Below are 14,773 nucleotides of genomic sequence, written 5' to 3' on the forward strand. Positions count from 1 at the left end.
AGAAACCAGGAACTTCACACTCCATACCATACCAAGGGAAATTGACCAAAATTATGTGTGTTCAAAAAAACGCCCAATTAACCAAATGTTTATCAGAATACAGTTGGTATAATTGATCCTTTAGGACCCTTTAGCGAACACTAATTGTGAAAGTCACACATGACATATTTGGTACAATGTGGTTCCAAATACATCTTTCCCAAATTTAGCAAAGCCACATTTGGATTTGCCAGGCGTCCCTTGTGCATTTAAGAGCTTTGGAATGTGGTCATGGCTTTTGGCTCTCTGCTGGGCACACACCAGTCATCAGCCTCGTGGTTGGTTTTATAATGCTTCCAGGCAGCTTTGTTATATACAGGGAGTCTTTCGATGGATTCTGTTGACAGAGCCTTAATGTAGATAACGGCATCCGTCCCGTAGCCCTCTAAAGAATACAGCTTTAGGTCTCCCTGGAAGTACTGTGCATAGAGGCGTAATATAGGCAATCTGTAACCAAATCCAGCCAGGGATGTGGTGGAGTACATGTAGTTGAAGAGTCTGTCGATCTTCCTCAGTGGAACACCACCTCCCCGGTCACTCATCTTCACAGTCAAATCCTCCTCACCCAGTGTGACATGAACTTGAATCGGGGGATAAACACCTTTGTCTGCGTGGTGCTCCATGGTCGCTCTCATTGCATTCTTGAACAGTTCAAACACCATGTGATAGAGATGGGATGGTACATAAACCACTTGTATTGTCTGTCCTGGTGATTTCGCATTTAGTTCTTCAAGTTCTAGCTCAGGAGAGTTAACGTAATACAAATCACAAAGCCGCCTAGCATTCTCATAGCCATCTTTAATGACCTCCACTACATTGCAGTTTGGATTTATGCTTCCAATGTGTTTTCGATGAGATGGACTTCCTTTTCCACCAAACAATAAAGAGTGCTGGTTGAGTAGCATTCTAATTGAGATGCGGCTCATGTAGAATCGATCCAAAAAGTACTGAACATTTTGGCTGGTGACAGGATCCACCCGGAAGCTCTCCTTGTATTCAGTCACACCCTGGGCCATGGTGGGAATGACATCATTGTGCTGGTTTCTGATCCTTATTACTGTGTCTGTGAATTCATAAATAGTTTTAGCATCTTCAGCACTCTTGTCCTTAAAATCAAGCAGCTCCTGAAGGCTTTGGATATACCAACTTTGCACCAGCTGTACGGATGGAGTCCTGAGAAGGTTATCGGGAAGGAGGCTTATTTCTTTCATAATATTTGCCAATCTAACAGGCAACTCTTGCCGCAGAAACATAAACGAGGTCTTTTCACAAGCATTTACTGATCCGAAGTCCAAGAACTGCTTCATGGAGAGTGGCGACGGCGAGAAGCGCGCATAGAAGTCCACCTGGCCCTGAACGCCAAGCTCCGACTCCAGCCCAGAGCCCGAGGCCGAGGCCAAGGCTGAGGCCAGGATCCGGCTGGCGCAGGGGACGGCGCAGAGCGGCCCCACGCTCGTGCCGCCCCGCAACAGCCTTGCCAGCCTCATACCGAGCCCCGAGCCCCGCCGGAGGAGCCGGAGCTCCCGGCGCCAACCTGCCACTCTATGCCGCTGCCCAGGTGCTACGTCGAGAGGCATTTTTCAGTTGAGGATCCTCTTCCCAGATAACTGTAGCTTGTGTTGATTGTCAAAGACCCAACCAGGTCATAGGTAATAATCAGAATGGAGGGATTGGACCATTTTGACCAGCATGGAAGGAAGACTGTGGGTTTGGGAATCATAAGACCCACTGTGTTGGATGATCCTTCAACTTTTCTGATTTTTTATAAGACCCTGTCAAGCCTTAGCTTACTGGAGACCTTATTGATGCAAAAAGCAAGACGATTTTTAATGTTCCAGTGTACTGGGGCTGTCCCAGACCCTAAGGAGAGGTGATGACCCTGCACAGCTGTTCAATGAGCTTTTATACAATTTTCAGGGTGTCAGCCATTAGACACAATGTGATTGGCAAAACAGTGTGACTTTTTAAACTGATTGGTCTTCAGGGAATGAGGTGGCAAGGACTTCCCTTGTTTGAAGGTGGGCAAAGGTTCACCCTGTGGAATGTGTCCCCACCTGTAGGTTGGTTCTCACCCTGTGATCTGAGGAATGTTAATTAGCTTTTCCCTTCCAGAGAGTTCCACCACCTTCCCAAAGTTCCTGAGCTTATTTTATTAAGGAAATTCCTGGCCTCCTAGTGTTTTTTTCTGAGATGTCCCTGTTTACTCGGATCTTACATTTTCAACTTCTCATCTGTGAGTCTGGACTCAGGAGCACATCATGTGAAGTTGCCATGAGCCTTGTAGAAGCAATGTGCAGACACCTCATATGGATGGCTGCAGTTTTTACACTCTGTATACAGTTGAAAATCTGCTTTGCTTTCAGATGCATGTAACAAGTGTAGCATTTGCCAGTGACCTGTTTCATAGATTCAATGGCTTTAAAATGGTCATTTATTTATTGTGAGGGTACATATATGTCATGGCACATGTGTAGGTTTCAGAGAACATTTTGGGCAGTTGGTCTTCTTTCACTATGTGGGTCCTAGGGATCAAACTCAGGACATCAGTCAAGTGCCTTTACCCTCTGAGCCATCTCACTGGGTTAGGGCTTTTGTCAGGAGGTGTGCCCATATCTTGTTTGTTCAGAAAAACAGGTTTTCCTTCATATCTTAGCCCTATTGGATATGTTGCCCCCAATTTACCAGGTACTTTTCACCACCTACAAGACATTTATTGTCTTCATCTCAAGTCATTTGGTACAAATAAGTATCAAGTTTCTTATAGAAGAAAACCTTACAAGGCAAAGGGGCAAGGAAAGCACATGGACACCATTGGGGATATTTGTTTGTAGTATCCACTCGAGCTTAGGCTGGATGTTGGATTCTCTGAGGAGGACCAGATCATTATTCTTGTTTTACTCAATATCTGGAAGACTCCAAGCCAGGAACGACTCCTGCTTTTAATGGTAGCACTTTGACTCTAAGTCAGGAGTGCTCACATTGGAGGTCTGCTGGGTCTAAACAGTAAATTCTAGGCTGGCATGGAATAGATAGTGAGAACTCATCTTAAAACAAACAAAAAATGGGAGAGCATACTTTCTTTTATCCTTAAGTTGGTTTTGAGTTTGCAGTGTGAACATAAGTGAGCATGGATATTATGTAGAATTCTGCACTTGCTTGCTTTCCGTTGGTCCAGGAAAAAAATAAGTATGTGTATGTATTAATGTCTGTGGAGTGGGAGGACATGAAAGCAGCCTTGTTCAAGGATAACAATTGGTGATTTGGGGTGAAGGGTCTCTGGGAGTTTGTTGGATCTCAGGTCTTAGTTATTTTTTTGGCAGTTTCAGACAGAGGGACCAAGGGAAGGTTGAAGTGGATTGGCAAGTGAAGAGAGTATATACCAAGTGACCCAGAAAATAGGAGCTCACTGTTAATAAATTAGTTGTTCCTTTAATGTAACCTTTTTTCCTGAGCCAGAACAGAAGTCCCACTGGATACAGAGATCTGGATAGGTAAAGAGTATAATTGGCTGCTGTGAAAACCTCAGGAAAGTTCTAAATGTGAAATCAGACAACAGGTAGTTTCTCTTGGAGGGAGGGGATGGTGGTTGAGACAAGATTTTTAAAAATTACAATTATTTTTTATTTGTATGGTTATTTTGCTTATATGTACATCTATGCACCACATGCCATACTAGTGCCTGAGGAGGCCAAAAGAGAGTGTCAGGGTTAGGTTACAGACAATTGTGAGCTGCCATGTGGATACTAAAAACTGAATCCCAGTCCTCTGGAAGAGCAGATGACCACTGAGCCATCTCTTCACACAAAGACAGGATTTAATTATATAACCCAGGCTGGTCTCAGAGCTATAGTCTTCTTGGCTTAACCCCCATTCCCCCTGGTAGCTGGGATTACAGAGAGATACAGTCCCACCTGGCTCAGAAGTCAAACTTTTGAAAAGGATGATTTATGAGATGTTTGTCTTAGAGTTTTATTGATGTGAAGAGACACCATGACCAAGGCAACTCTTATAAAGGCAAACAAGCATTTAATTGGGGCTGGCTTACAGTTTCAGAGGTTCAGTCCATTATTACCGTGGTGGGAAGCTTGGCAGCATGCAGGCAGAAATGGTGCTGGAGAAGGAGCTGAGAGTTCTCCACCTTGATCCGGATCTGAAGGCCAGCAGGAGACTTTCATACACACTGGAGGTGCTTGAGCATTAGACCTTAAAGTGCACCTATACAGTGACACACTTCTTTCAACAAGGCCACACCTCCTAATAGTGCTACTTCCCATGGGCCAAGCATATTCAGGTGTATACAAGAATGAACAAAAATGCACAGAGCCATTAGGGCCCCTAAGTTCTCTCAGAACTCAGGTCCTTCTTCCTGCTGGAGAGTCACAGGTTAGTCAGGTTAACCTGTTCCCTCCCTTCATTGGTATTAATTTACCTTTCATTTACTATTTGGTTTCAAAAGTATTATTTTTTCTTTTCCTTTTTATCCCTTTTTCTTTTACCTTCCCTTCGAACTCCCCTTCCCCTTGAGACAGAATCTTACAGAGCCTAGACTAATACTAAGCTTGCTGTGTAGCTCAGTATGACCTTAAACTCCTAATCCTCCTTCCTCCAGATGCTGAATGTTATGAGGCTTATAGTTGTGAGGGCCTGCTGGTGTTTGTTTTCTTATTGCAAAGTTTACATTCATTATCTTTTGCGGTTCAAAAAAATTTTTCTTTCCTTTTTTCCTTTAAAGATTTATTTATTTATTTTATGTATATGAGTACACACTGTAGCTGTACAAATAGTTGTGAGCCTTCATCTGGTTGTTTGGGAATTGACTTTAGGACCTCTGCTCGCTCCAGTTGGCCCTGCTTGCTCTGGCCCAAAGATTTATTTATTATTATAAATAAGTATACTGTAGCTGTCTTCAGACATACCAGAAGAGGGTGTCGGATCTCATTATGAGTGGTTGTGAGCCACCATGTGGTTGCTGGGATTTGAACTCAGGACCTTCAGAAGTGCAGCTGGTGCTCTTAACCTGCTGAGCCATCTCACCAGCCTCAAAAAGAGTTTTCTAAACTACACTTTTTTGCTAACTCTTGTTTCCTTTTTTTTTTTTTTTTTTTTTTTTTTTTTTTTTTTTCATGTGCATGGCAACATCGCTGTCTGAAACTCAGGGGCCAACCGAAGGTAAGAGTTCTTCACATGATGCTTGTAGAGATTCCTGTGTATATCCTTGAAGTACTGGACATTTTCTTATCAAAACTGAAAATTCCTTCTTCCTGCCAGTTTATAAAAGCAATATAAGCTGTCATCTGTCTCACAACTCCAGAACTACTTATTGGCACAGTGCATTCTGGCCAGCTCTGCCTAGTCACCTAGCAGCCCAACACGGGTTCCTTGTGTGCTGTAGATTATTAGCATGAAGCTGATTGTTGCAGACTGGTCACTCTGTGCCAGTCCAACTCATCTTGCTCCTAGGCAGTTGGGATGCTTTGCCAGACCCATGGGATCCCGATGGAGCCCTGATGATGGGCTCCAGCTTCCTCTAGGGGCTGTGCTTGCAACTTACATTGGAGCCAAATTCTGAGACTACTTTTAAAACTTTTTTTTAATTACATTTTTTAAAAAAGAGTGAAGTCCTTATTATTCTGTTATTATAATGAAATACCTGAAGCTGGATTCTGTCTTCCTTCCTTCTTCCCTTCCTCCCTCCTTTTCTCCCTCCCTTTCTCCCTCCCTCCCTTCCTTCCTTTAATTTATATGAGTACACTGCAGCTATCTTCAGACACACCAGAAGAGGGCGTCAGAACCCATTACAGATGGTTGTGAACCACCATCTGGTTGCTGGGAATTGAATTTAGAACCTCTGGAAGAACAGTCAATACTGCTGAGCCATCTCTCTAGTCCTTAACTACATTTTTAAAATTAAATTTCTTTTTTTGGCATATCATACTGCACATGTGCATAGGTCAGTCAAAGACTTTGAGGCATTGAAGCATCTTTTCTTACACCACTTGGACACCAAGCATTGAGCTCATGCTTGATGGCAGACCCCTTTACTCACCGAACTAACTTTTTGTGTGGTGTTGGCTTCTTTGTCTTCTGAGGGTCTTAGAGTTTTTTTTGTTTTGTTTTGTTTTGTTTTTTTTTGTTTTTTGTTTTTTTAAGATTTGTTTGTTTTATTTCATGTATCTAAGTGTTTTGCCTTCCTGCATGTATGTGCACCATATGCATTCCTGGGCTTATGGAGTTAAGAAGATATAGACTCCCCTGGGTCTGGAGTTACAGATGGTTATAAGCACCATGTAGGTGCTTGGGAACCATGTCCTCTGACAGAACAAATGCTCTTAACTGCTGAGTCCCCGTGGGTCCTATTCTTGCAGGTCTTCTGCCAGCAGGAATCCTGCTTTAACTGGCCAGTTCTCTGAAGTTACTTAGAACTCCCAGGAAGTTCAGTTTGCCTACATTCTTGGGCTTGGTTTTGTTTTACAGCCTGTGGTTGAGCTGTATGTAACTCTCTGCTGTTACTGTTGCTGAAATATGTGCACACATGCTTTTTGGGATCCCCAGTGACCTTTTAAATGGTACTTGAATGTGACACTGGTCTTCTTATGTTTGTGGACGTTTTTGCTATGAAAGGGCACTGGAGCAGAGGAAGACGGAGACCAGTAAAGGTGTGAAGAAACCACTTCACAATGCTACAGACTTGCCATGTTCATTTCCTGTGAACTGTTCTCACTGCATAGAGAAAATGCTTTGAAGCTCCCTCCCTCCTTTCTCTTCCCTGGGAGGGGAAGCCTATATCCTTAACAGATTGCTTCCTGTGGGTGAGAGGTGTAGTTGGCAAGGGGGAGACTGTCTTTATTTATAAAAGATGTATTTATTGTATGTCGTAACGGGAAGTATTACTGGTGTGTTCTGCGCTTGTGCCAGCAGCTCTCTGTCCCAGCAGCCTGGCTAGCCATACACTGGCTGACCTGTTTTTATTTTGTGGAGAGCCTGACTCAGAACTCCACAATCTCTCCACCCAGCTCGCTAGGTTCCCACTGGTGGGTCATTACCATGCCGACCCTGTGCTTCAAAACCCCACAACCTTTGTGGAGCACCTCAGGCAAACTCGCTTTGCTGCCTACCTTTCTCTCTTGAACCCAGATGAGCCTTGGGTGAAGGAAAACGCAACACAAACAGTTCAGAAACAACGGTCACTCAATTGCTGGGTGCAACAACTAAAATCCTAACTTGTATGTCTTATTAAATTTAAATCCTCTGGTGGCAAATCCTGATGGATCCATCCTGGAAACCAGAAGACACTCGTAGTTACATCTTGTCCTCATGCTGTCCCCGTCCAAAAAGGACCTAACTCTCTCCTGCTTCCTCTCTTCCTCTGTCCAACGCAGAAGTCCCTCCTGCTTGCCCAGTGATTGGCTCTTTTATTCACCAGGTGGTTTGTTCATAAGAACAGCACAGGCCCATTGACAACAGTGTGTGTGCAATGTGAGTGTATACTCCCACATGCTTACCCTGTCATGTGCATGCTGTGTCAAGCACATAACGGTCATAGGACAACTTTGGGGAATGAGTTCTTTTCTTTCACCAGTTGAATCCTGGGTAATCAAACTCAGGTCATCAGACTTGGTGGCAAGCACATTTACCCTCTAAACCATTTCACCACTGTATTTCTATTTTATATTCTGTGGAATTTGTTAATATGACTATATTCTTTGTCCATTGAAAAACCTTTATGATTCAAAAAACTGTTTATTTAGAAAGAAAGGAACAAGGGGGACCAGTGGGAGAGGAGAAAAGTTAAAGCAGCATATGTGTGAAATGACACAGATGTCAGCAGGAAGCCCACTGCTTTGTATGTTCACCTAATAATTTATAATTTTAAAAAAAGAATGGCACTGGGCATGTGATGCTGCACACCTTTAATCCCAGCAATCAATGGGCAGAGGCAGGTGAATATCTGGGAGTTTGAGGCCAGCCTGGTCTCAAAACAAAACAAGACCCCCAAAAGCTCAAATTTAATGTATAGTATAATATAGTATAGTATAGTATTTGCTGCTTATAATGGAAAGCCCCCCAAACACAAAAACCACTCAGATGAAAGGCCTGCTTCATATCAAACCTAACTTCCAAGTTTAACATTGACAGGTTAGTGCAGTTAATCTGGTTGGTTCTTGGAGAATCAAACTATGTACCTTATACATGTCAGATAACAAGTGCTAAGCTACACTTAAGCTCATTCCTAACTATTCAACAAATTGTTTTCTAAGGAAGCGAAGCATATTATTAGCAAGAGAAGCAAACATAGCCTCTTGAAGCCAGTGTCCACTGCACCATGTTTGACAGAAGGGACAGGGTCAAAGGCTTTAATAAGATACTAGCTAGCTACATAAAGAACTTTATCAGGAAATATTTACTGTTATTTGTGTAAAATACTCATTAATTTGGATCTGTCAGTGGAGCATGCACGAATAGAGTATGATTATCATCTGACTTCATGCAGTTTTGGGCTAGAAGATATTTGTAGTAATTTACAAAATTGCTAAAACTTAAAGGGAGCTACTTTGTGATTTTGGTAAATGAGAACTACTATTTATTAGTCTTCAGCTTTGTGCTCAGTGGTGGCACTTCTGTCAACAAGAATCCCGGTTTCTCTAAAGTTTTCTTTCTTTGATTTAAGTTGTGCTAATGTTTGAGTTAGGGTTTCTGTTGGTGCAACAAAACATCATGACCAAAAAGCAAGTTGGGGAGGAAAGGGTTTATTCAGCTCACATTTCCACATTGCTATTCCTCTCTAAAGGAAGTCAGGACGGAAACTCACACAGGGCAGGAACTCAAGCAGGGCAGGTACCTGGAGGCAGGAATGATGCAGAGGCCGTGGAGGGTGCTGCTTACTGGCCTGCTTCCCCTGGTTTGCTCAGCCTGCTTTCTTATAGAACCCAAGACTACAGCCTAGGGGTGTTCCCACCCACAATGGGCTAGGCCTTCCCTCATTGATCACTAATTGAGAAAATGCCTTACAGCTGGATCGATCGAATAGAGGCTTTTTCTTAACTGAGGCTCCTACCTCTCTGATGGCTCTAGCTTATGTCAAATTGACACAAAACCAGTCAGTACAACTTACTCTTTGTCATCTTGACACACAAAAACATCACTATTAATCTATAACCTTTCTTTCTTATTTACCTCCAAGATCTCACATTGAAAACATTAAAAAGGTCCACAGTCTTTACAAATTCAAATATTAAAATTTCAGGGTTTTTTTTTGGTGGGCAGTGGTGGTGTATGCCTTTAATCCCAGCACTTGGGAGGCAGAGGCCAGCTTGATCTACAGAGTAAGTTCTAGGACAAAGTTACACATAGAAAAAACCCTGTCTCGAACAACAAAACAAAAAAAAGTTTTTTTTTTAGTTTGTTTTTTGTTTTGTTTTTTGAGGGAGGGTTTCTCTGTGTAGCCTTGGCTGTCCTGGAACTCTAGACCAGGCTGGCCTCGAACTCAGAAATCCACCTGTCTAAACCTCCTAAGTGCTAAGATTAAAGGCATGTGCCACCACTGTCCGGCCTTCAAAAAAAGTTTATTTTCGTTTTTTTTTTTTTCTTTTTAACTTATTTATTTTATGCATGTGAATACACTATCATTCTCTTCAGACACATCAGAAGAGGGCATCAGATCCATTGTAGATAGTTGTAAGCCACCATATGGTTGCTGGGATTTGAACTCTGGACCTTTGGAAGAGCAGTCAGTGCTCTTAATCGCTGAGCCATCTCTCCAGCTCCAAAAAAGGCTTATAAAAATATATCTAATTGCTGGGCGGTGGTGGCGCACGCCTTTGATCCCAGCACTTGGGAGGCAGAGGCAGGCAGATTTCTGAGTTCGAGGCCAGCCTGGTCTACAGAGTGAGTTCCAGGACAGCCAGGACTACACAGAGAAACCCTGTCTCGAAAAAAAAAAATCTAATCTCAGGCTGGAGAGATAGCTCAGCAGTTAAGAGCACTGACTGCTCTTCCAAAGGTCCTGAGTTCAAATTCCAACAACTACATGGTGACTCATAACGATCTGTAATGAGATCTGACGCCCTCTTCTGCAGTGTCTGAAGACAGCCACAGTGTACTTACATATAATAAATAAATCTTTTTTTTTTTTTTTTGATTTTTTTAAGACAGGGTTTCTCTGTGTAGCTCTGGCTGTCCTGGAACTCACTCTATAGTTCAAAGTCTTTTGGCTATGAGCCCCTATAAAAATCAAAATTAAATACTTTCTTACTTCAAGAGGGAAGAACCTGGGCACAGTCACAATCAAACCAAAGCAAAACCGAGTTCAATCATTGTGCACAACACAACATATAATGACTGAGATCCATTCACAATCTTCTTGTTCCTCCAAGGAGCTTGGGTAACTTCCTATGCTCTGTCCTCAGCAGCACACACAGCTTTTCTTCTAGGCTCTTGCTGGCTCCACTCCACTGCTGCTGTCCTTGGTAGTCATCCCATAGTATTGACATCTACAAAATTGCTGGGTTCCTCTGCTGCAACTGGGCTGCACTTTAACCAATAGGCTTTCTTCATGGTACCAGGTCTCAACTTTTCCTCATGATCCCTTCACTGCTGGGTCTTCAACTGCTACTGAGGCTGGACCTTCACTAATGGCCTCTCTTGGCTTCTCACAGTGCAAGCCTCAGCTGCTCTCAGTAACCCTTTCATGCCTTCAAGACTAGTACTATCTGGGTGACTGTTATATTACCAAGTTCTGCTGACAGCACAAGTTATAACTTCAACCAGTTCTGGAACACAGTTTTTCTGTGCTCTCAGGAAACACTTTCCAGAAGATTTTATCTCATTGATGCTGGTCTCAATCACTGCTAACTTCCTAGCTCCCAGGAACAACACAAAGATTTCATTTTCGAGATACTGGTCCCTTGTTAATTATGGCCGACTCTTCAGCTCTTTGGCCCCAGCTGACCAGAACAATTGAATCTTAATTCAAAATAGCAAATGGTGTTGGGGATTTAGCTCAGTGGTAGAGTGCCTGCCCTGTCCTCAGCTCCCCGGGGGAGGGTAGTAGGATGGGGGGGCAAAATAACAAAATAGCAACGAGCCCTGGTAGAGTCTTTAAACTTCCCTCTGAAACCTTATAAGCCAGGCCTCCATCTCTTGTACTGTTCTCAATATTCTTATCTTACTAAACTCTTTTTTTTTTTTTTTTTTTGGTTTTTCAAGACAGGGTTTCTCTGAATAGCTCTGGCTGTCCTGGAACTCACTCTGTAGAACAGGCTGGCCTCGAACTCAGAAATCCGCCTGCCTCTGCCTCCCAAGTGCTGGGATTAAAGGCGTGCACCAGCACTGCCCGGCTAAACTCTTAAAACTCAATGGCTCTTCTAGCTCAAAGTTCCAAAGTCCTTCCATAATCCTTCCAAAACATGGTCAGGTGTGTCATAGCAACACCCTACTTCTGGTACCAACTTCTCTTAGTCCACAAAGGACTGAGCTCTTCCCCACTGATCACTAATTGAGAAAATGCCTTAAAGTTCCTTCCTTTCTAATGACTCTAATTTGTGTCAAGTTGACACAAAATCAGCCAGTACAGCTAGATAAATGCTGGCAAACTTGGGTAGATACTTCAAGTGGAAGAGAAAGAGACAGACAGAATGACTGAGACTATTAAGACCCTGTTTCAGAAAACCAGCTAGCCAAACAGTAAAAACAAACTTTCTTTTTATAACTGTACACACACATAGATGCTACTGTGCATATCATCCCCCAAGCTTCCTTTTTGCTTACCAGTATAGATGGTTTTTCATGTAATATGGCTCTATATCACACAGTTGTCAATGTGGGACTATATGCATCACTAACATCCACTCTCTGGCATCAAGTATTGGTGTTTTATCTGAGGGGTGGGTAGCTGAAATATTATCATTGTGTAGCTTAGGCTGGCCTGAAACTTGGCTATCAGCTGCTTCAGTCTTTCAGGTGCCATCAGGCCTGTCTAGTAAGTTGGTTAACAATTCTATGCATTATTATAATGGCACTATGTGATGTTAAGTTTGTTCTTCATGCACTTGTCTTATGTTTTCCTTCTAACAGATATTTGCTTATGATCACTGTTTCTGGTCCATGGATGAATCTGTCCGAGAGAAGTATGCAGGTAATGGCGCAGTTTCCCGTGCACTTTGGTGTGTTCTCCATCCGTTACCATGGCATCATTTGGTGCAACTTTTAAACAGTGTCCAGGCAGCTACTTCCAGTGTTTGCTCTGAAAGATTTTGTGCTGTCTAGGGACCAAGAGACTTCAGTGGCTTCAATGTGATGTTCTTGGGGGGTGAGATGATGAATATCTATGATTATAAGATCTCACAGAGGCCCTTTCTCTTTCATCTCATGGGACCAGGAGCTACATCTTAGGCATACAGGTCCCCATGATATCTGTGATGTGGTCTAGAGGGACCTGGCATAAGTAGAGAGGACCCCTATATTGGAGCCTAAGTTCTAGTCCTTACACACCTCTGTGAGCTTGCCAGTTCTTCAGGCCTGCCAGAGAGTCTCTCTTCCCCCATTACCACAACCCTGGGAGTCTCAGTTTTTGTTTACCCCTGTTCAATTACCTTCCCAAAGATAACTGCCTATTCTCATTTCTCCATGTGGATGCTGAGAACTGAATCTAGGTCCTCTGCAAGAACAGCAAGTGCTCTGAACTTACGAACTGTGTCTCTGGCCCCTGTTTCCAGAATCCCACTCCCTGTTATAAATGTTATGAATTGTAGGTTGTATAACTTGAAATTTTCATAAGGAAGAAGGAAAGCGAATAATTGATGTACATGAATTTTCTGAACTCTAGTATACTTTGAATAAAAGTATGGTATGTAGTTTTAGGCACATCCTAAATTTAAATTTTAGATGTTTAAGACTGGTGAGATGGTTCAGATAGTAAAGGTACTTGTACCAGGCCTGATGATCTGAGTTTAATCTCCAGGATCCACATAGTGAATTCTAAGATTGTCTTTTGACCTCCATATATGTGACAACACACAAACACACATACACATGACACATATACAATATATAGAGAAGATTGTTGAATCTTAGGTGTTGACTGTAAAATAAGCAACTCTTGAGCTCTGCATTGCATAGCCTGATGGGTGTCCTTGTTCAAACATGTTTACAGAGACCATTTACTGACTCTTTTTCTCATTCTAACTAGAAGTAATCTATGGGACAGAAGGTGTTGGAAGCATCTATCAACTTTAAAAACCTTGGGGATAAATAAGCTGATTGTATTTTTTTTTTTTGAGATTTTGTTTGATTTCTTATTTGTTCATGTGTTCTTTGCCCATAAAATATCACTTTCCTGTCTTTTAGGTCAAGATGATGTTTTCAAGTGCCTTGGGGAGAACATTCTTCAGAATGCATTTGATGGCTACAATGCCTGCATCTTTGCTTATGGGCAGACAGGTAATGTGAGCTAACATATACTCGTACATTTGGGCATCCATCCATGAAGGTGAAAGTGAAGCCATGCTTACTGGGCCACACTGCTTACTTATCCTATGTTAGTTTCTCTCACAGATGATACAAGTAGGCAGTAGGATGATTTCTAAGACAGCACAGGAAAATTAGGATTAAAGTTGTTTGACTTTATTTTTTTCCGTGTGAACTTTCTTTTCTTCCTCTTCCTCCTTTTCTTCCTCTTCCTCTTCCTTCTCCTTTATAATTTGTCAGAAAACAAAAAAGAAACCAGATATGGTGCTGGAAAGATGGTTCAGTGATTAAGAACACTTGGTATTCTTCCAGAGGACCTGTGTGAAGTTCCCAGCACATACAGGGTGGCTCACAGCCACCTGTAACTCCAGTCCAGGGGACCTGAAACCCTCTTCTGGCCTCTCTGGGCACTAGGCATGCAAATAGTGCAAAACACGCACACACATTAACCAAAACTACAGAAAAAAGTATTTTTAAAAGAACCCACTTGTTAATATCGTACTAGTCGTAACTGGTAAGGACTTTAGGCATTTATACTTCGTAATTAAAGAAAAAAGCCAGGCAGTGGTGGCGCAGGCATTTAATCCCAGCACTTGGTAGGCAGAGGCAGACATGTTTCTGAGTCTGAGGCCAGCCTGATCTACAAAGTGAGTTCCAGGACAGCTAGGTCTATGCAGAGAAGCCCTGTATCAACCCCCCCCCCCAAAAAAAAATATTTTTTTTTAAAAGTAAAGCTAGTTGCTTTCATAACGGTACATCATGTGATCTGTCTAACTGAATACTGTTCTTCATAGAACAGTGTTTATGATGGGGTTGGACATCATGTGTTATGTCCAAAGAACAGAAATTCTGAGCCAGGTGGTGCTAATTCCTCTCTTTCCCCTGCCTTTCACCAGACAGGCCTTTCTGCTTCCTCATTTCTTCATTTTGAGACTTCAGACCCTCCCACAGGATTGGCATGATGATGTACCCTTCGTTCACTTTAGGAAGGGCTTGAAAAGTTGGAAATAGAAATTTTAGGTATTCTGACAGGTGAGACAGAAACAACCTGTGAGGTTGAAAGCACACAAATATCACAGAGCCATTTGGTACTGAGAGGGGCAGAGGATACCTGAGTGCCATGTGTTAGCTCCAGGTAGTGGAGCCATGGTAGTTTAGCCTTTCCCCTTTTCATTTGTCCGTGTTTTCTGGTATGTCCATTCTTCCTTCCCTTCCCTTCCCTTCCCTTCCCTTCCCTTCCCTTCCCTTCCCTTCCCTTCCCTTCCCGTCC

The 14,773-nt window shown here is 42.7% G+C and overlaps 1 protein-coding gene across 5 annotated transcripts in view; it reads left to right on the forward strand.

Annotated features, from left to right (window-relative positions):
* The window catches only part of Kif13b (kinesin family member 13B), a 169,918-nt gene that overhangs the window by 57,912 nt on the left and 97,233 nt on the right, over nt 1-14,773 (forward strand). For 3 of the 5 annotated variants that reach the window (XM_031362706.1, XM_031362709.1, XM_031362710.1), the window contains exons 3-5: nt 5,196-5,208; nt 12,112-12,172; nt 13,384-13,476. In XM_031362706.1, the coding sequence (XP_031218566.1) occupies nt 5,196-5,208; nt 12,112-12,172; nt 13,384-13,476 (167 nt within the window). Of the gene's footprint in view, nt 1-1,158; nt 1,689-5,195; nt 5,209-12,111; nt 12,173-13,383; nt 13,477-14,773 lie in introns of those variants that run through there. The other 2 variants (XM_031362708.1, XM_031362707.1) reach the window with 2 other exon arrangements.

Source organism: Mastomys coucha, unplaced genomic scaffold, assembly GCF_008632895.1.
Source record: "Mastomys coucha isolate ucsf_1 unplaced genomic scaffold, UCSF_Mcou_1 pScaffold9, whole genome shotgun sequence".
Lineage (NCBI taxonomy): Eukaryota > Metazoa > Chordata > Mammalia > Rodentia > Muridae > Mastomys > Mastomys coucha.